Genomic DNA, 22,010 nt, shown 5'->3' with positions numbered 1-22,010 from the left:
GAACAAAAACTCAGCAAGGGCAGAACTGTCACGAAAGGTTGGCACTCACTGAGTGTTGCTGCCTAGCTCCATCATGAGTGTCACAGAGGCAGTGACCTGCCTGGTCACTGTCCTGAAGATCCTTGGTTCTGTTTCATTGAAAGTGTATAATAAGCTGGAGGCAGAAAGAGGTCTCCCTCATTCCCAATCCCTGCCCTACCCTACTAGAGGAGCACAGGCTGCACATGAGAGGCTGTCAGGAGAGGACTGACTCCCCAGCACCATGGTGTGGGCATTAATAACAGAGAGATGCTGTCCCTCCTCAACAACAACCACACATGAAAAAAAAGGGTCATTTTTCTTCTTCTTCTCCTCTCCATCCCTCCCCCCTCCTTCCAGAAAGTCTTGGTTTCATCCCACCATGGAACGAAAACAAATGCTCTAAACCGCAACATTTTTCACAAACTGGAATTTCTTGCAGTCTGGCCAGCCTTGGTGGATCAATACCAGGCATTTCTCTCCTCCTCTGCTCTGGCCTTTCCCTTCCAGCCTCCTCCCACCCGCCTCACTCACCGAGGGGAATAAGGGAGCCGGAGGTGTCGAACGGAGGAGTCGGGAACACTCCAGCTCAGTTTTAAAAGGGACAGAAAACACACTGGCGTCAGTCAGAGCACCAGGGCAGGCGCTGAGACCTTGTTTTGGATTTCGCAGAGACTGTCCCTGGGGAGAGCTGTCTTTTTTTTTTCTCTCTCTCTCTTTTTTTTTTTTTTTTAATGCATGGTTTTGTTTGTAAGTTAAAAGTCTCAGGATTTGCAGTCTTTGAAGCTTGGTCAGCCTGCCAGATGGAATTAGTCAGTGCCTTTCGGTCGGAAATCCCAGGCAGATGAAGCGGGATGGAAGGACAGTGTTTTTCTCATTTACCAGGAAATCCTCTGTGTCGACCCCCACAAATTCAGCTGGAGAGCTCCCCGGGACCCCAAAAGCAGGCAGAACTGAAGGCAGGAAAGTGAGCAGAGGGCCGAACTTTTCACATGCATAAATCTGTGTGGCACCACGGAAGTTTTATACTGCTCAAGATCCAGCCCTGATGTTTTTGCTGGTTCTTGCCAGAAGCTATAAGATGTCAGTGGAGTTTCCTCTGCTTAAAAGCAGTGCTGAATTTGGCTTTCCTTGCTCCTAATACCATCTTCCTAGCTCTTCCCACCCTAGCCTGTCTCAAATCTTCCTATTCAGGGGCTCCTCAAGGTGAATGCTCCCTCTTCCAGGCGAACAGCCTCCATCTCCTCTGTTCCTGAGTGAGTATTTGCCTTCCTTCACGCATGCCCTCACCTCACATGCAAGCCCAGGAACGCAAGTACCATCTTTGAAGCTTTACCAATCTATTTTCTCCTCTCTTCTTTGTCTTTCTCTCTTTCCTGAGCCCACCCTTCACTGCTCTCTATGCCTCTGCTAAAAGCTTCAGGTCATTCCTCAGGCAGTCCCCTGACAAAATTACATTTGGAGAACATCCACTTATTTCCACATCATCCAAACCACCACCCAAGAGGAGAGTTAGTACCGCTTGTTCCAAACATGCAATATATGCATGACAGCCTGTCATAAAAACACAGAGTGACATCAGTAGATGTGGGAAGAGCTCACAAAGGCCACACTGGAGCTGACAGCCTCCTTCCAACAGACCAGTGCTAATCACTCACCAAGAAAGACCTCAACTTCATTTCTCACAAGGGCTGGAAGGGGCAGAGAGGCTTGCTGTGAAGAAGGTACACGGTAGTGCTGTCAAAGCATGCAGACCCATGCACAGAAACAGTCCATTTTACCTTTGGACTCTCCAAACCTCTCAGTGGCGCAACAGTTGCAGCAACAGGGAAGTCCAAGCAGCACACCACTCAAGTGACTAAAGTGCTCAAATACATGAGGAAGGGACTAAAAAAGGTGTGATGGATCACCACGCAAGGTCATTTTTAACAAGGCAACAGGCAATATTTTAAGAGCAACAAGCATAAAGCAACAAGCATCTGTAATTAGTACTGGCATTATATTAGTAACAGAACAACCCAAATCAAGGCCAATTTTTGAAGCCTTTTTCAAAAGACTTGCAGTCTGCTAAGGCAAAAGTAGATGGAGGAGCAGAGAGAGGACAGATACTGCAGGTGGGTTTCAGCACCAAGAACCCAGGCTGCACTCCATCTCCCTAGAGAGGCAGCATACCCAAGGGGCTAATGGCACAAGTTTGGGAGACCACTCAAGCAAAGGGTGGGAGCCTCAAGACCTGGCCTGACAAACCTGTGGAAATGACTGCTTCAGGACTTTGGCTGAATTGGTATAGCATAAAATGAGTCCAAAAGGATTAGCACTCCAGCTTAATAGGAGCACAAGGAGAGATATATGAAGCCGAGCCACCATCTGTGAAAATTGCAGGGAGGCCAGTTTGCAACCAGACTGAGAAGCACACATGCTCATGCAAGACAGAGTAGGGTATACCAGTTGCATTAGTCGCTAGAGTACTTTGACTGCCAACTGAAGCAAAAGAGGGATCTTCCTTTCAAATGTGATATGATTGACCCAGGAACTGGTGTCCCCTTCCCAGAAAGCAACGCTGCCCTTCACAGAAGAGACACATCGCAGACCTGTCCTGCCAAAAAAACTTCCACGTTCCTGAGAAGATGGGCAGAGGGGACATAGATACATAATAGTCCAGAAATCCTGAGGCAGATGTTGTCTTCCCCACCTACAGGGCAGTCCCCGTAGAAGAGACTCGTCTTACTATCATGTGAACCGAGACACTGCTCATTCCAAATAAGAAGAGCTCAAAATGGTCATAAGGGACCTTCTCTACAAAGGATCAGATTTTGCCTACCTTGCCTGAACTTCAGTATCAGCCAATCACTGACAAACATCTCCGCCATCATGCTAGCAGCAGCCAGACAGTAGGATAAATGCTGGCTATCTGCAGGGACAAACATATTCCTTCCAGATCCTATCAGCCCCCAGAACCCCAGCACATCCACAGAGTAACACTGCCCTGTGGTGACTAAATGCAGCTCCAATCAGTGGAACACCCACACCACAAAGACACTTGCACCACTGCGAAGGTAAAAACCAATGCTGAAAAGCTAGAACCAACTCTGCTATTGCCAATACCATTCTTGCTATCAGCAAATGCCACAAAAACCACTAGCGATCATGACCAGTCAAAGCAAAACAAGCTTATTTCCACTGCTCAGAATACATGACAACTCCACAGATTCATCCATCTTATTCCATCAGGTCTATCCATGAGCCCAAGCTGCTGCTTCTCCACTTCCTTGCTCCTCACTGCGCCTTCTATAGGCCCCTGCCATGCCATTGCTCAAGCCTGGTAGGTTCTGTATCTCTAAATACTGACTCTGAGCATGCTGTCTTAAGAAACCTCAATCTTTAAAAAAATTAAAACAGAGCTCAAATGAGGGAGCAGGGTGCAGCTGACAGATGGACTGTTTGCTATTACAGGAGCAATCTCTGAAGCTTGCTCAACTGAGGAAGCAATTAATGCTCAGCATGGATGGAGCAGAAGCTGGACTCCTACCTTTTGACTACATTCTTGCTGCTCAGAAAGACACAACGCCATAGATCACAGCATTTGTCTTATCCCACACCTGACACCTTCCCTCCACTCTGCAGTCTCCAAAACTGCCTGGCCCTGCCCACACAAGCAGACCATGTGCATGCACTGGGGAAAACCACAGCTGGGCAGGAGCTGCCCTGAGCAGGCAGCAGAGGGGCACACACGGGCCATGTTTCATTGCTGCAAACAGAAGGAGACGAGGGAGAGCAGTGGTGATCTAATTTACTGGAGATCTGGGCCCATTATGTACCACTTTGTGCATATTTAAGGGATGCTATGAAGTTGCCCAGGACTGGGCAGAATATGAGTAACCCTGGTTTAGAGGAAGAGGCAACAAAAGAACCTAAGAGATGTCTGAAACCAGGAAAACAGGCTTGTTTATGAAGCCAAAAAGAGAGTGCAGCATATTCCAAGGCCAAGGAATTTTTCTCTCAACATTACTTTGCCTTGGCTACCTGGCCACTCTCACATAAACAAAGGAGACACACCAAGAAAGCAAGGAGACTTCACAGAGGTTATAAAAATATCACTTGTGTAATTAGACTGAATCAAAACTCATGAATTTCTGGTTGGAAGGAATGTGTGTGTTTCTTCTGTTTCCTCTCTCATTTCTTTTGCTTCTCTCTTTTTTTTTTTTCTCATAAAAATCTAGATAAACAAAAGCCCTAGGATATTGGATGGTTCCTTGCGTATTGTTTTAGAAGCAGAAACAACAACAACAACAGCAACCACCGTGGCGAGGATGAGTGTCTGCAACCGGCACTGTGCAGCCCCTGTTTTCCTGCGTTTGCAGGAGCTGTTCTCGCCCTTGCTCTGCCCCGAGCAATGTTTGGCCGCACACCCCGTCCCAGGACACGACGAGGCACCGTTAAGTGCCTCCCCACTCTTCCCACAACTGCAGCATCGCTTTGTCGATGGTCATATAACCCACTGCGGCAAACTGGATTTACGTTCCTACCTCTCTCCTCAGCTTCAGGAGCAATTCACTTAGTGCCTCCTTGTAGATGGGTAACTGAAAACAGAAGAGGGGAAAACAGCACTTTAGATGCCCATGCCTACCAGGACTAGACCATGAACTCTGCAGGGCAGGGACTGTGTGTCGCCATGCACAGCAAGTCCACAGGCCTGTGAGACGCTGCTTGCAATATCACCCCCACACACCCACATTTACGATAGCCGCTAACATTCATGCACTTTGTAAAATCCTTTGGATAAAAAACATGAGCATTGCCAGCTTTCAAAAATGTTGTGTGTGGCCCTAGAACAGAATGATATAGGCTTCAAAGTAATAAGACATAACCAACCCAAAAGTATTTGGAGTATTTTTCATCTGTTTTCTCATTTGGACCCTCGAGGCTTCATATTTTCGAGTGAAGTTGTTTTTTTCCAGGATCAAGAGAGCTGGAAATGCTAGTTTAAAAAAATAAAAATAAATAGAAAGCTGAGAATCTCATTCAGCCTCTTAATTCCAGGAGCTCAAAAAAAGACCACAAGTCTCAAATAAAATCCACAAACATCACAAGCTTCAGGATGATATTCAACAAGAGATGGCAACATTCAGAAACATGAAATGATAATTTCCACCTCGCTGGATCTGATTTTATTTTATTTTTCTCACCTCAGATTCTGTAGCTATTTTTCTCTTCCTATAGGGGCTCTATTTCTGGGCAAACAAAATTATTCCTTACCATACAGCAGAGGGTGTAACCCTATGTATTTGTCAGTTGCCTTTAAAATTCTTCAGTCCTGGAGGTTTCATGAAAACCAGTGGTTCAACAGAAGGAAAAAAAGAAAACAAATAATGATCTTAATGAGAAAAGCTGCATCAAGAGTCCCATATTTATCCCTTCTGTTTGTTTACTACTGCTCAGTCAGGCCATGTGTGTGCCTAGGTTGCTCTCTCCAAAGCCAGCAGATGATGGATATAGGGACAGAAGATGGGAAGGCAGACTCCTAGGAAATTAAGAGACCCTGAGAGGGAGAAACCACAAGCTCAATAGCAACTTTGGGAGCCCAAAACAAGACAGTGAATTTAGCAGGAAGCGTCAGTGCTCTCAGCCCCGCACAGGAGATCTTTTAATTTTTTGGCCTTTTTTTTTATTTTTTGCCAGACCATCATAGGTAAGGATAAAAAGAACTCAAAACAAATACCTTCCTTTGTTTCTGTCATCAGAACTGAAAAAACTCTTCTGTCTCAGAAAAGGGCTTAGAAAAATGGTGATTCCTACCTCCCTTGTATATTTGCCCTAAACACACTCTGAAATCATGCTGTGTTACTTCAGAGCATGTTCGGCAGTATAGAGAGGCTCACAGGTGAAGGACCCCCACTGAGAGGGACATAGAGACACACATTTCAGTTGGGTGACTGTATATGGACATATCATCACTGACTTCTAGAGGTGAAACCAAGAAAAGATAGCAAGGTGACACACTGTCTCCAACTATTCAGATACAAGCAGCTTTAACTGCTCTCAAAAAGGTGTTGATCCAATGAAAACATGAAATAGAAGTCAATGGATCTGAGTGGAAAATATTATAGCAGTCAAATAGGCTGCTCCAATAACACTACCTCTACCCACAGGTATGTTTGAAGGGGTTAGGGAGAGAAGGGATAAAGAGAGAAGTTTCTGTGCTGAATATCTGAGAAGTTTGGGTTTGTTTGGGGATGAGGGTTTTTTCTGTGGAAATCCCACCCGCTACTAGGGAGCTGCGCAAGTCCCAAAATCCCAGAGACTGATGGGTGATGGAAATATCCATCAGAAACTGCTACAGGCAGCCACAGCGTTTTCCTATAAATCACTGCAAAATCAATTTAGGGTCATTATCATATAGCAAGGTCATGGCCCAGCCATTTCTGAATGCTACTGGCAGAGCTGTGATGAGCAAAGCCATGCAACACCACTCCTCACTGCAGGTTATCTATGCCCACCAAACTCCAGCCACCTGCCAAGGGACAACACCCTGGATAAAAGTTGTGTGCAAAACCTTATGTTCCACAAACAAATCAGAATGAGATTTAGGCCTAAAAACTTGGTTTACAGGCTCTCTCACCCCAAGGAGCAACAAAATCAGTTTTGCAACCTGCCGAAATACCCCTCCTTCTAATACCCTCACACACACACTTGCACAGAGACATCCACATCAAGCTAGACAACCCCCAGCATGTGTTTGCATGAAGATCACCAAAGAACAGCTCTGCAGTCACCTCCTGGATCTACTGGCCAGCAGCTAAGAGACACTTTGCAAGAAGAAAAAGCTCTGCTTGTGCAGCAAGGAAGCATAGCTGCTGTGGAAATGACATTTTAGCAGATCAGATCAGAATCTCAAAAACAACACTCATCTTGCCTTGTCCCATCCTTGCCTGGAGGGTTAGCAGTTCATGAGAGACTTCGTAGTGTGAGGCTGCAATAGTCATGCAGCACATCTGCTCTGTTATCTCAACACATGGACAGCTCCGACTAGTATGATCCATCCCTTATTTTTACATGCACCAAAATACACAGAATTCCTTCCTTTCTCCTTAGAAATCCATTGCCAGCCTAGCTCTCCACCTCCCTTTTGGACAGCTCAGTCACACCGAGTTCATCCTGCCAATGCTGGTGAGAGACAAAACCAGATCCTGGAGCTCCATATCCAAAAGCTGGTCCTCGTCCAAGTACCAAGAAATCCTTTGTGGTCACAGGGACGTCACTGCTGAGGTGGGCTCTACCTCAGACTGAGGAGGGCTGCCTCTGGTTGTTATTAGCTGTACCGAGGATTCGAAGGATGAGGAGGCACCAAGCCAGTGTCTACTCCAAAATGCAGTGATCCTACATTTGCAGAACATGCATCTGGCCTTCATTAATTCTTAAATGGTCCAACATGGGCAGAGGAATCAGAGTGGGTTGGAGAGGGAGCTAACGTACTGTGCACTGAACAGGGCAGTCACAGGCACGTTCAGGCAACAGGCTGTTTTGTTTTGAAGATGTTTCTGATCAGGCAGCATCTTATCCAACATGTGCACGTCATAGCATCAGTGGGACTGTGTGTAGTCCTAGGCATGGGTGTGGGACAGAGCCTCCAGCAAGGGCTTGGCCTCAAAGTTTCTCATGGCAGTCATCACAAACCTTAGGATGACAGCCTGGGGCGGGGCGGGGGGGGCAGGTCAAGAAAGGATACTTGGAAATCCAGCCATGAAATGACAATGAGATAGTCTTTTATCCCACTAAAAGGAAGCACCAGACATAAGGATGCTGGCACCCACCTTTCAAAAGCGGATCTCAGAGCATGGATAGGCTGGAGAAATGAGGTGTCAACATGTATCGTTTTTCTCCACATGGCTGGAGGCATCACCACCTTTACCCCATGGCCCTGAGAGGAAATGGGTGGTTGAGCAAACACACTACAAAGGTCTGTATTTCCTCCAAGAAGGAAGAGCATTCCCTGTCTTGAAGACACAGGGGTGGCAGATTGAGAAAGAACTTCAGTCTGGCTCACAAGGATCAGAGTCCATCTGCGAGCATGGCTATGAGTGTACCTTGAAGGGTGATTCAGCATGTATGAATATCTAGATAGGTGGGTCGCTGAGCATGCAGCTGAGTGTGCTTGTGTGGGCAGCAAAGCACATGGCAGAACAACAGGGCACAGACAGCCCATGGATAAACAAGTGTGTCAGAAGTGAAAGGACACAGCAGAGCAGAGGATTTGTTCAGAGGAACAAGCCAAGAGCTGTGCCAGTTTCTGTCTTCCATTAAACCTGGGACATCCCACTACTTTGCTGTGGCACAACAGTGTACAGCTAATGGAGGGGGAAGTGTCCAATAGCTCCTGTCTCCTGTGTGGCATCAGGTGCAACACTTGTAATAATTTGGTGCTCAGAAATGGAGCAGACCTTGGGTTGACTTCACCTCTAAATGAGCAGAATGGAAGCTACAGGAAATGACGCTGTAAACAGGAACGCATGAGATAAATAGGAGATGAGGAGGAAAGAGATCTATTTAAAGTTGCAGTTGCTTTTTAGCTCCATTTACTTTCTTCTGCTCAGCTAGAAATGAAGGCCCCACCATCTTCTGCTTGCCTGCCAAGATAGCATACACTTACCACTTACAACTCTTTCCTAGTCAATGCAAAGCTTACTGCACACCCTGTTAACACCACTGCTGAGGCTGTCCAGGAAGCTGGAGACAACATGTCTACACGCTCCAACAACCTGAAGGAGAAGACTGGGTGCAAGATTTCTAGCTAGCTCTGTTGTAAGGGAGACAAAGCTGTTTTATGCAACGTGACAAAGGCCAGTGATCTCCCCTCCACCTCCTCAAGTGGAGGTTGGGCTAGATGCTGCACAATCATGCGATGTAAGATGGTGCCTCCTCCTAAGCGTTTATGATGGTTAGAGGCAATGAGGTTTTCTATTAAGGTTTCCTATTTTGATGTTTCAAACACTTCATTAAAATAGGCATGTGTTTTGCAGGTCGCTGTCTCTCTGGTGTAGAGACCCAGCATGTTACATTGATATTTCTATTTATGGTGAACTTGTGGAAATTGTGAAAAAGAAAGCCATGAAATATTGCAGATCTTCCTCCACATCCCCCCAGATAAAGTTAATACAGTTGATTTGGGCAGCTACTGATGACAAAATGGATTGGGGGGGTGTTTAGTTGCCATCTAGAATTTTTCATTGATGTTAGAAATTCAGAGTATTTGAAAAATCATGTGAGAGCTCCAAAATCCTAGACAGGAGATTTCAAGAAGTAAGTATACGCTGATTATTTATCAGACAGAAATGACCAACTCCAAGTGACGTAGTGTAATGGAACAGAAGGGACAAGAGGGAACAAGTCCTCTTCTAGCTCCATCCAGGTCTGGGTGTCTCTAGGAACTAAACCTTGCTCAGCATCAGTCCAATTTCCAGTCCAAACTGGAACACAAGAGGTTCCACTTAAATTTGAGAAGAAACTTCTTCTCAGTGAAGGTAACAGAACACTGGAACAGGCTGCCCAGGGGGCTTGTGGAGTCTCCTACTCTGAAGACATTCAAAACCTGGCCTGGACACATTTCTGCGTAACCTCATCTAAGTGTTCCTGCTCCAGCAGAGGGACTGGATTAGATGATCTCTTGAGGTCTCTTCCAGTCCCTTATATTCTGTGATTCTGTGAATTTCAGCCTCTGCAAACTCCCATCTGTGCCCTTCAGGGGCTTTACTCTGCCCCAGTCGTCTCAGAACAGAGATCAGTCTTTAGCTTCTGCAGCTTGATGCAACTCTAATTTTAAGCTACATTAAACAAAGCAAATCTACATTTAGATATTAGAAATCCACTGTTCTGTGCCCCCACTCCCAGGTCACAAGCACACACTTTTCCCATTCTGATGTGTTAACAACCAGTAAAAAAAAGAGGGAGAATCTTTTGGTCAACATAAGCACTTTTGTTGCATTCTCAGAACTGGATGTTCTCTGTCTAGAATGAGATTTTAGCCCTGCAACTTCTGATTGCTCCTGTTGGCAACTGCCTTTCCCTCTACTCGGCTCTCTCCTGATCTCTTCAATTAGGGAAGTGGCAGAAGGCTGTGCCCCGCATTTCCAGGGCAAAATACAGAACTGTGACAGGACAGTTCCCATGTAGAAGAGATCATCCCCATTTATTTGAGGAAAGGGAAAACAACACAAAACAAAACAAAAACAAACAAACAAAACCCCCAAACAAACAAAAAACACCAACCACAAAAACTTAGTCCTGTTACAGAAATCTAGTTAAGTAGACAAGCTAAACAAAATACAATCAGGTTTCCTTTGGCCAGCCTGGAACATATGGTATTTGTCAGCTAGTCATGTTCCTCTCTTGATTCTGGCAGGAGATAGGTAACTTGTTCCAAGCACTAAGCAAGCTCCTGGAAAGTCAGCATGCTGAGCAAACTTTTGGAGGGGGGCTAGCTGGGGATATAATAGTTCACACAAACACAGATTTGACAGCATTTCTTCCATATTGTCCAGCACAGCTCTAGGTTACAACGCCTCCGGCTTCAGTACATTTCTGCTTCACATCGTTCCTTGTGGTATTGCATCTGTAAGTCCTCATTTGCTAAACACACACACACAGAGTTCTGGTGTTGAGGGGTCCTACCAAGTAGGGAGACAAAGGTGTGGAAGGAAGAGAGGTTTCTGTGGATTTGGGCTCAGAAAGAAATCCCAAAAAGGTAAATTGCATCAATGAGTAGCACAGTAAGCCCTTTATTAAGTCACCTTTCTGAAGCAGGCTGAAAATGGCTGCTGCCACCCCAGAACAGACTGGCAAGGAGTTCCCCAGCAAGAAAATGGCAGTAAGTACCATGGTGTCACAGAGATTAGTTGCTGCAGAAAGGAATAGCCTCTGAATCTGGTCATCAACCAGAGATCTGTGTGAGGAGTCTGACTCTGTGCTAGGAATATTCTGCTCTGTTGTAGTTTGCAAGGAAGTTAGCAAAGAGCTGATTCAAAGAGAAACCAGCCCATGTTTTAACAGAGGGAACTGCACACCATGTTGCGGTAGGGTAATATCTGCAAAACAACTGCCCCAGCAAAATCAGTTATGTCTATGGGAAAATGGAGCTGATAAAGGACTACTGATTTGTTCCAGTAACAACAGAGTCCTTCACACCGCACACTCCAGGCCTGCTGAAAGTTTCAGCTGGTTTTTGACTCCACGTAGTTCAGCCTCATCATTGCCGGGGCTGATCTGCCATGTCTTGCATAGGTTTGCTTCATCTGCTACAGGCCTTTTATCAACAGGAAAGCTAATTTATTCGCTCCTGTGCAGTTGCAAGCCAGCAATGCCTCCAAGTTTCTGCATTGCCTTTTATCTTCCCATAAACAGTTGCCCTTATTGCTTATATGTTCCTTTCCTATCCCTGTTGACAGACAGCCTGGCTGGCTCAGGTCACTGCAGCCTCAGCCTAGTTTTAGTTCCGCAGTAAAAAAGAGGGAATTATGATTGTAAAAAGGAGCAAGAGGATTTCTTCTGACCATTCCTGTGTTCTTTGGTCCACTTGTTTGGTGCTAGAGTCAGGTTTCCTCCACCTTTTATGTGCTAGGCACAGTCACTCCTGTTCCTTCATTTGCAGAAGACCAGAATATTTCAACTTCCGTAACACATGGCTCTTCAGTGACACTCTTGCTACATCAGCAACGCTTAAGAATACCTTGACCATTTTTACCCCTGCCTTGTAATCCTATATCCTTTGTAGCAGAAGGTATTCCCTCGCTTCCATTTCCTGCTTTTTGGCAACCAAGACCTAGCTCAGGCAACAGGCTTCTGTACACCCTCAATGCATCCACCACAGACCCGCTTGTCAAGTTTACCAGCATTAAGCACATCGGGAAAACATTTCCCACTCTTCTGGGTTGCTATCATGAATCATCAAAACTTGCTGTGATCACCAGCATTGTGCTGGAGCATACCAAGGACCAAAATGCTTGCAAAAACCTTTGCATGTGTGTCTGTCCCTGGACTGCTTAGCCCCATCACATTCAAAACTTCAGCTGCAACACATAGCTCTGATACGGCATTTCTTTGGGATTACGCATATGCAGCCAGTCAGCTCATCTCTTCCACACACTGGCCTATCAGATGTGTTGCTCTTGCTCTACTTTAAGATTAACGGGAGCAAATCTCCACCGAGGTTAATGGGTGTAGCACACTGTTCGCAATCATTTTTTACACAAGCTGCACTGATGCAGCCAGACAAGCTGCCTATCCTTCACAGGAAGGGAGCAGTTGAGTTTTGCTTTCAGGAACCAAAGAATTGACTTTGAGAACACCATCCATCACCCACGCAGGAGCTCTGCAGAGCGAGGCAACAGGACGTCATCATCCCCTCCCCGTGACACGGAGCAGAGTGTGGCTGGCTTTTGTTCTTACCCACATCACACAGACTTCAGCGGAGCCTGGTCACCAAGGGCCATTCCTCTCCTTTGCTCTCAGGTCCTGCTCAGCAGTACCCTACTGGGCTTTCCTCATCCATCATTACCAGCAATTTCATCTCTGTCTCTTGCTGGGCACTTCCTCTCCATGCCTTTGAATCAGAGGGTTTTTTTCCCTCCCTCAAAGGAGTTTATAACATTTACTGCATGGTATTGGAATCTCTGGACTAAACTGAGTCATAGTTCAGCAAAATTAGGCTGGTTTCAACTTCCTCACAGTAGGAAATTGGACATACTGCAGCTGTCTTTCTGTTTTCCTGTTTAAACCATCCCATCTTCCTGCGACTCTGTCCTCAGTGGCAGAGTAGCTGAGGCACATGGATTCCAAAACAGGAGATAAAATGGCTATTGCCAAAGGTTGTTTGCAAAGCCGTTCAAAGCAAGAGGGGACTTCACAAAGTTTCCAGTCATTAAGCAGAGTTACAGCATTTGGCTCCTTCCCCCAGTCTCCCAGTATCTCTCATTAACACCAGTTTACTACTGCTCTTCTGGGAGTCAAGAGTGAAATTTCCACTGGCTTCCAAGATGAAGGATGGAGCTTGCTAATGCAACCCCAGTGCAATGTCCCTGCTTGCCCTATTTTGGGCTACGTGACTTCACCAGGGACCAAGGCAGACCACAGCACCCCCTCAGTGTGCTGCTTTTAGCACCATAGGACTCCGTGCATTATTTAGGTTATTTTCACACATCGGAAAGTATCATGTAATATTTTAAAGGTCTTCAAAACCATGTAACAGATAAACAATGAAACCACACATACACAGAGATCTCAAAAGGCACCGTTATGTTGCCTAAGCCTGTGCTGGCGGTTTTCAACCTGCCGTGCATTCAGGATTCCTCCCCTTCCCTGTTAGTTCACTGAAGCCACACAATTTTACACGAAAGAGCATAGCGCCAAACATTCAGGGCTGCCCAGCACGGGTTGCTTGTTGGCACGATCCAGAAGGGCACGCTATACAAGCTGCTCTTTCATACAGGGATTCACATTTCTCTGCAGTGAGTGAGGTGAGCTTTCAAAGATGCGCATGTGCAAATATATGCCACATTTGTTTGTTTTCTTGTACCTGCATTACTCAGTAGTATCTGCTACGGCAAAAGCATTTATATTCTGTGAAAATACCTAAGCAAAAACATTACTTTTATGTACATGAACAGAAGAATTTGAGAGCCTGCGCTAGCCGCTTGTAAATCACTGTGCCCACCTCACTTTAAAAACTGGAGCAGCATGCGAGTAAATGTAAGCATAATAAAAAATAATAGGAAACAGACAGGCAATAGAATTAAGAGCAGCAGCCAGCTGGGATCTTCTAACCAGTGACATCAAGGGATTGCTGAGGTAATACACTGATGGGTTTTAAATTAACTGTAACCACTCAGGAAAAAGATCTAGGCGTCACTGTGGACAGCTCAATGAAAACATCTGCTCCACGCAGAGGCCATCAAAAAAAAAAAAAAGGCAACCAAAAACTGCTAGGTTGAATAGGATAAAGAACAATACCAAAAATGTTACAAATGCCACCACATAAATCAATGACACATTCACACTTTGAGAAGTGAGCTGAAGTCTGCTCACCCTGTTTCAGAGCAGGAATAGCAGGAACAGAGGCCAGAGAAGGCTGCCAAAAATCGTCAAAGGCACAGAAAGGTTTCCAAGGTCATCAGGAGGAAAGATTATGGTCCAAATGGTTCAAAATAGCTTGTGCTAGAAGTGTATAAAATGAAGAATGGGACAATGAAAGTTTTCCCTTTTGCCCTTTCTTATGCTGAAGGAATAGCGGCTACCTAAAGCACTCCAAAAATATTACTAAAAGAGGAAAAAGAAAGCTCACCAGCATTTTGCAGATTGCCAGGTTAACATGTGAAACTTGCAAGGTGCCAGGCTAAGAGTTAAGTTAGTATACAGAGAGAGATTTGCCACGTCTCACTACGTTGCCATCACATGAGAATGAATGAACGTATACGATACATATGTGCCTGGGCAGGCACTGAACTCCTGGGTTTAGGAGGAGACATAAGGTAACCAAAGACAATGAAGAAAGCCAGGGAGGAATCTGATACTGGCAGGACTGCAGGGAGAGGCTGAAGGAGAAAAAGGTATCTCAAAGGGGAAAACAGGAGATTAAAAACTCTTAACAATCTGGAAAAAAGGTAAGGGAGGTGTTTTGTGGGGTTTCTTCCTTCACTCTCTACATGAAAGAAGGGAAATTAGGATGCTACTAGGCTGTGTTATAGCATGTATCCCAGTTCTCTGGATAAAAGAGGAGACAGTAAATGCTGGCCACAGGTGAATGTTTACAACCACAGCTGGCTGAGCTGCGGACAGACCAGCCAAGCCACAACAGAGCTGCCCCATTCAACACTGCCATGCCAGCACCGCATCCCCTTTGCATCCCGGTTCACCGTTCAAACCTCCAGGATTAACAGGTAACATCCAAACACCCTGCAGATAGAGAAATTTCAGGTGGCATTGCATATTTTCAGTGTATGGTTTTATTTAGGCTGACATAGGCCAGCTTCAGCTCTTGACCAGCATGAAGGGCTAGGGAGCAGCATCAGTACACATTTTTAGCAGTGTGTGGAAGAAACATTTTTTCTAGGTGAGCCACAGAGCCTCCAGCTCCATCATCCAACAGCCTCACGGTCTTTGAGTATATCTGATGGGTGCAGAGCAGGGTTTCCCTTCACCACACAGCAACCCATGATAGCACAGAGCAGCAGCAGGTGCCTGCAACTCATCAGATACCTCTGCTAGGGCAAAACTTGCACATCAGTGTGTGCAATCCTAGCACTTACCTACAACAGCCAACAAACCTCTTCAGAGAATGGGCTGTGTGTTTGCTATAAGGGTCAGCCTGAGCTGCACTTGGCTCTGACCCCCTTTTCAAGGACGAGTGTACAGGCAAGGACAGTAGAAACACCCTTATGGCCACTGAAATAGAGCAATTTCTTCTTTGTGTTCAGGGATTTCACCCAAGTCCTCCCTAGCTACAATAACAAGAGCGGTCAGGGCAATACTGTGAACACATGGAAAGCATTAAAGCATGACACCGCACAGCACTTAGCCCCAATCACCCTGCCCACATGTATTAAGGAGCACAAGGCCGCCTGTTCCTCTGTTCATCAACACTCTCATAGGATGTCCATTGCAGGGCTTTCCTCCAAATTGCAGGGCTGGCAATGGGCTTTTTTGCTCCACTGTGCCTGGCTGGTGGTGTGGATGCTCACCCTGGCACACCACTATGAGCCTGAACTGGAAATGTGCCAGCAGGCAAGCCATGACACAGACGTATGACAGTGGATTTACAAGCACATGCAAATCAAGCAGCACTCCTGGTCCTTGAATAAGACCATCCACTCCCAGAGGTGTGGCTCTTGTCCATCTTTCCCCTTGGAAACAGCAGATGGGTGAGAACTTGCCTTATGGTACCAGGACAGTGGGACCTGTAAAAACCAATAACAATGCAAAACCCCCAAACAACCTCACAGCAACTTGCACGACCTTCAGCACCAAGCTGCCCACTCCCAGCGGGGAAGGCAGGAGCCCCAGCGCAGTGACCCACAGCACATAACGCGCCTTGCCCAAGCCAATCTTCTCCACACCTCCTGCTCCTCATCCCACCTGCCCTCCTTCCCCACCACAGGTTCGCCAGTGGGGAACCCCACCACCAACCTACTGTGCGCACAACATAATAAAGCAACAGAGTCCAGTGTTAAGCAGGGCTTTTATGTGCAGCCAGCATTTCAGAAAGCACAGTACATGCTGTATGCTCGGTGCCGTCAGACTCCAAGGCTGAATTCTCCAGTGTTTTAGGAAAAAGGTAGGGTGGGAGGAGAGTGTGAGAGAGAAGAACAGACCAAGCTTTGTGGAATTCTTTTTAAGAGTGTATGCATGACTGTATAAAAGGACTTTTTTTTTTCCTGACCTCAAAAAGACAATATTATTTCACACAGACCTATTTCCAAGAGTGGCCAAGCTATTTCTACATGAACCAGTGCCTCGTTGAGGCAGAGGCTGTGAAGGGGAAACCCTCTCTCCATGTACGAAATGGAAATTCCTTGACCTCAGCTGCAAAGCCGATCAACACATGTGTGATGGGCCAATGAAAAAGAAATTAAAATACCAGAGTGGCCAACGCAGAGGAGGGCAGGTGTGTTAGGGCGAAGGCACAGCTTGCTTTTTCCAGGCAAAGGGCCTGACTGAAAGTAAAAAAAAAAAAAAGGAGAAGTGCTGGGCTAGGAAGAAGAGGAAAACAGGGCAAAAGCAAAGGTATTAAGACATTGGTTAGAAAAGCAAAGACTTTAAATGCCAGGCAAACAGGTTGTGATTCATACCCTACAGCCTGAAGGTAGAAAGGCAGAGTGAACAGGCACAGAAGGCAGAAATAAATATTTATTTTAGGCCACGCTATCATTTGGTGTGCTTCACAGAAAAGGTTGGGTGTTCAATATGAGCCCAGACAGAGGCAAACAGGTTCATCATCAGTCTAGACCTGGTAACACCAAGTGGTGACTACACCACAGACCTGTACCCTTCTCTAAAGCTGTGTTTGCTTCCGTGGGAGGCCACCAGAGAAAATGGCTCCAGAGCAAAAGTGCTTTTCCTGACTGGCACTGAGGACATGACAACCTATGGTCTCCAGCAAGAGTCCCACAAATAAGCCATAACTGCATAAAAAACTACACAGCAACAACTGACTGGTGTTAACTTTCCAAGTCAAGGGAAACAGAGTCCTTTAGTTTCCTTCTCACAGGACTGGATATCTAGAATTAAAGCATCAGAGCACTAAAAGACACTCAACTTGAGATTGGGGATGAATCCTTTGGGTAAGGCAAACCATTTAATTTCTTCCTATGGCAGAAATCTGGTGTGCACCACAGCCCCTCCGTGGCTCTGTAACAGGATTGAACATGCTATGCAGTCAGGTACATGAACCCACAGAACTTCTATAACACGTCAGATGTGTAGTAAGCTCTCTCTCCAGGATACATGTCTATCAGAAGGGATCTCCCACTGCCAGAATAATTTGTCTTTTTCATGGCCAGTTCCCAAGTTAACAGTGGGAAAGAGGACTGCAAGGTCTGGGCCACAGACCTCCCCAAACTCCAAGCAACCTGCATGAAGCAAAATGAAAATTAAACAAAGCTCTAGTGGCACCCATAGGTCAGTTCAGGTACACACACAGGGATGCCAAGCTTTGTCAAGAATGTGAGCCTCTTGTAAGACCAGCCATGGCTGCAAGCCACAGCTACAAGCCTTATTACAACTGTACCCATATTTAAGAGGAAAAGTAAGTAACAGCAGTCCATATACCTCCATCCTTTTCAGAGTCCTAAGAAACTCCACTTAACAAAACCCATTCATTTCTTACAGAAAGAATGATGTGCGCTGCAGGGAACAAGTTTTCTGGATTTTCGATATTATTTAGAATAAAAGCAACCAGGTCCATGCAAACTAGACTTGTGCTCTGAGACCTAAAATTGGGTCAAAACCCAGCACATCTTCAATGATTTCTCAGAAATCCCAGCAGACCACTCTGCTGCTCATTAGCTGTAGTTTCAGTACCTTCTGAGTTTCTCCAATAAAAGACAAGCCCTTGAAAAACAAGAGCGACATCCAAGGAACTTGGTTTTCACTGAATCTCCAACATGGGCTTTTTCGAATGCAACACCTGTTTGGGATTTATGGCTTTTCCTATTAGGCATCCAGATGCATTGTGGATACTGATTCTGTTTCTCCTCTTCTCCCCTGGTCACCTGCCCCTCTTCTGCTATGTCAAACTTTCCGAGGTCCCCCAGTGCTCCTAGTCTAGGACAGAAATGTATTTATTAGGGCAAAATGAACAGTGTGTATGAATTAGAAAATGAGTCCTGTCTGTTCAACTAGGGCTGGGCAAGCTTGTTTTGCCTAATTTAGAGGCCATTCAAACATTGTGGGTTTGAACATTACTACATTAGTGTTTCACTTAGGAAAATCTGTGAAAAAAAAAAAAAAAGTGAAGAGAAGGGGAAAAATATCCAGTGGAAACATAAATAGCATATAACGTATATGGGGCACCCACTTGTTCCAGCACAGACCTTCTAAGCCCTAACACATTGCACAGACTTCCCTTCAGTTAGAAGATCCTTTAAAATAGTTTAAAAAAAAAAAAAATCCTGAATTACCACACAGCAATGGAACGGGTCAAAAGAGATGGATACACATGCCAAGGGCAGCTGGTCCTAAATACTGACCTGTCTTCATTTAGACTTTTAAATCAAGGTAACGTAGATCAAGAACAGAGAGCTAATTTGCAAAGCTCCAAGCCCCTCAGACCACCTTTGGTGAATTGCAGCAAACCTCTGTGTCAACAGGACGTGCTGCAGACTCTCCACAGATCCTGTAGTTGGTTCATTAGCTTTATCCACCCCTCAGCTGCACTTGGCTGTGTGTAGGACTCCCAACAGCCAAGCTTTCCAGAGATAATTAGCATCATTCATTTTACATCTCTTCTTTTCTTCTGTTGTGTCTTAGTTGCAGTAAGTGTTTGGGTGACAACTAATAAATTGGGGCAGCCCTTACTCAGATAGGTGACATTATATTAGTGCCTATCAGCTAAAGAAAATGGCCTTCAAGTTCAAAGCCTAACCCTATCTGAGGAGGTAGGTGGTCTCTTCCCAGACTGCACCTCAAAAGCAGCAGCAGGTAAAGATGTGAGACATCCTTAAAGCAAGGAGTAAAAACAAGCAAAGGACACATGGTGAAAGAGAAAAGTGAGCAGCAGAGGAGAAAGGTATTGCAGAAACAAGGCTTTTCTCACAAATCTGATCACATTAAACCACCTCCTCTGTCACACATTTCCATTTCAAAAGCTAAGAAACCAGGTAGAAGCCAAAGTGAGAATAGCCTGCCTCCAGAGGCATTTTATTTCTCCCCATCCTAAGGGTTGCTTTAGGCAAAAACAGAGACAAGAAACAAAGAGACGAGGGGCTGGCAACAGATGCTCCTTATCTGCCTATGAGCAAGATCCCGGGGGCAGAGAGCATGGCCTGACTGAGCAGCTCTCCCACCACCAGCAACCTGCAGCCCTCACCACGAGATCTGCCAGCCCAGGAGAGACATCACTTGGGATTAACTCCACCTAAAACATCACTCCTGCCTCCCCCTTCTCCCCCCAAGCCCTGAAAGCCCTCACCACCTAGGTGGGCTCGTCTCCTGCTCTCATTTACACCGGGGCTGCAGCCCTCCTCACCAGCAGGTCCCATAAGCTGCACCCATGAGAAGAGCTGGGTGTTGTTTTCACCAGGAAACTGCAGACGAGATACCACCATCATGTTATGTGTTACACCATCTTTTCAAAAGGCTCCATGCCCTTTGTGCCCAAGGGGATGCCTCAAAGGCTGAAGTGCAGTCACACAGGTGTCAGCTGGGTTGCCCCATCCCTGCCCTAGCCTGCAGTGCAGAGGAAGGTGCTGTGAGCCCGGTACGGCGATACCCCATGCAAGAGGAATCCCTTTTCTTCTCCATACAATCTCTGACTTCCCCCCCACCTAATGTACTTTTTTTTCCTGCTCCATGTATACTTTCCAGCTCGTTTCCTCTTGCGGTTCTCATTTCCCGCTCCTAGGAGGTGAGCTCATGTGTTTCTCAATTACCAGCCAAAGAAAGGGAGAGGGAGAAAGCAATCTTATGGAAACAGATGAAGTCATGCCTGTATAATGCCATATTACAGCTCATGCTCACAGAGCCATGATGCAGACATCACTGCCCCCCAGCTCTGGCAGGGCAGCCCAGCTTCCCAGTCCCCGGCTCAAGTTGTTTTCCTGCTTGCGCTGAGAGAAGATGCTCTGCTGACATGCAGGGAGAGCAGAGCGTGTTTGTCTTGCTGGCTTTTCCTTCTCGTCCCCCTCCACCCCTGCTTTCGATCCCCCCACCCTTTCATCCACCCCCAGTGATCCCCACGGATCTTTGACTCATTCACAGCACACCACTGAGTCAATAGCGAGCCCACAGACCATGTGCAAGGCTCCCAGCGCTGCACACTCTGCCTACGGCTATGCGGACACCGGAGAAGTTACACAAGGGAAATCTAAAGGCAATTAAAAGCATAATACAAGTGGTTGTTTAGAAAAGGTGGTGGGGAGGAGAGAATAAAATTAAACCAAATAAAGGAATGTTTTAACGAGTGCAGCAGTGAAAGTGGGATTAGAGGTACCTGAATGGCATCTCTATATTTCCCGTATGGAAGGGAGGGCCGCCCAGCGCAACCAGAGCTGACGAAAAAAATTAGCTGGGCCTCAGGCTCAGAGAAGCATTTGGCTAGAAAGGAAGAAGGTAATTGCTGCAAATGGAGACTAATTCAGGAAGCAGCCAACCCTAGACAGGGCCAGTTCTTGTGCCGTTAGAGTGCTGCAGACGCTTCATGAGTGCTGGGTTGAGGGGCAGAAACAAGCACTGGGAAATGCTAGGGAAAAAAAAAAAAAAGACAGAAAGACAACAAATCTCTCCTTCACACGGCCCATATGTGCTTAGTGTCTCTCTTGCCTTGCTCCTCACTCCCCAAGGATACTTAGGACCCGCTTGGGGATCTTACGCAGCCTTGTCTTCACTAGTCCATTTGATGGCCATGGAGGGAGCAAACTCAGTGGCTCCCAAAGCGCAGACCATACCCCTTCCTTACCCTTGCCCCAGGAGAGGAGTGGGCTGGAAGGTGAGGCACAGGGCACAGAGAGTGTGTTTACTCTCATAACACCCCTATGAGGTGGGGAAGTCAAAGCCTCATCTGAGAGATGAGGAACAGAGGCAAAGAGAGATTAAAGGATTACCCCAAGGTCACGCAGGAAAAGTTTGTAGCAGAAGTGGAAATTAAACCCAGGTCTCTCGGTCCAAAATCAGTGCCTTAAGTGCAAGACCACACTTTCCTAGAGCTGGTCAACCTTTTATATTTGATAGTTGGTTTTATTTTCAAACAGAAACCCAGTTTATTTTCTAAATACACATTTTCATAGAAAAGAGAGATGGAGGAGCTCATTTCCTGGCAGGAGGAGCCGCTTAAGATCTTATTTATTTCTTTTTGACTTAATTTCTTTAAGGTTTTAGCATTTCTGATGGGGAAAAAAAATGCCGCAGAAATTTCAAAGCACAGGAACACGTTTCCTTTCATTCATAATTCATCATGGGAAATATTTTCCACTTTCCAACTGGTTCTGCCCTGTCTCTCTTTGCCTTAGAAGGTTTTTAATACTTTTTCATTATTATTTTTTTTCATAGCCTCTACTAGCTTAGAAAGCCCACATCTCTAAAGAGAGGCTTTTGTTGGGCAATGCTACGGTCACTAAAATCCTGTTGACCAGAGAGGTACTTTACAAATGAACACAGGCAACATAAGCTGCAGGGCCAGATCAGAGTTAGACCTCAGCTGCTGCTGACTCTGCACATCCAGTCCCTGCTCCAACCATGCCTCCCTCTGCCGCTGGCTCTGAAACTCCCTATTTTCTTCCCTATTTTTTGACACC

At 46.0% G+C, this 22,010-nt stretch overlaps 1 protein-coding gene across 2 annotated transcripts in view; it reads right to left on the bottom strand.

The window, feature by feature from the left end:
* The window catches only part of MRPL23 (mitochondrial ribosomal protein L23), a 254,387-nt gene that overhangs the window by 194,066 nt on the left and 38,311 nt on the right, over positions 1-22,010 (bottom strand). For both annotated transcript variants that reach the window (XM_065065171.1, XM_065065169.1), the window contains exon 5: positions 4,545-4,598. In XM_065065171.1, the coding sequence (XP_064921243.1) occupies positions 4,545-4,598 (54 nt within the window). The remainder of the gene's footprint in view (positions 1-4,544; positions 4,599-22,010) is intronic.

Source organism: Columba livia, chromosome 5, assembly GCF_036013475.1.
Source record: "Columba livia isolate bColLiv1 breed racing homer chromosome 5, bColLiv1.pat.W.v2, whole genome shotgun sequence".
Lineage (NCBI taxonomy): Eukaryota > Metazoa > Chordata > Aves > Columbiformes > Columbidae > Columba > Columba livia.
This window is presented reverse-complemented; position numbering and strand designations above follow the sequence as displayed.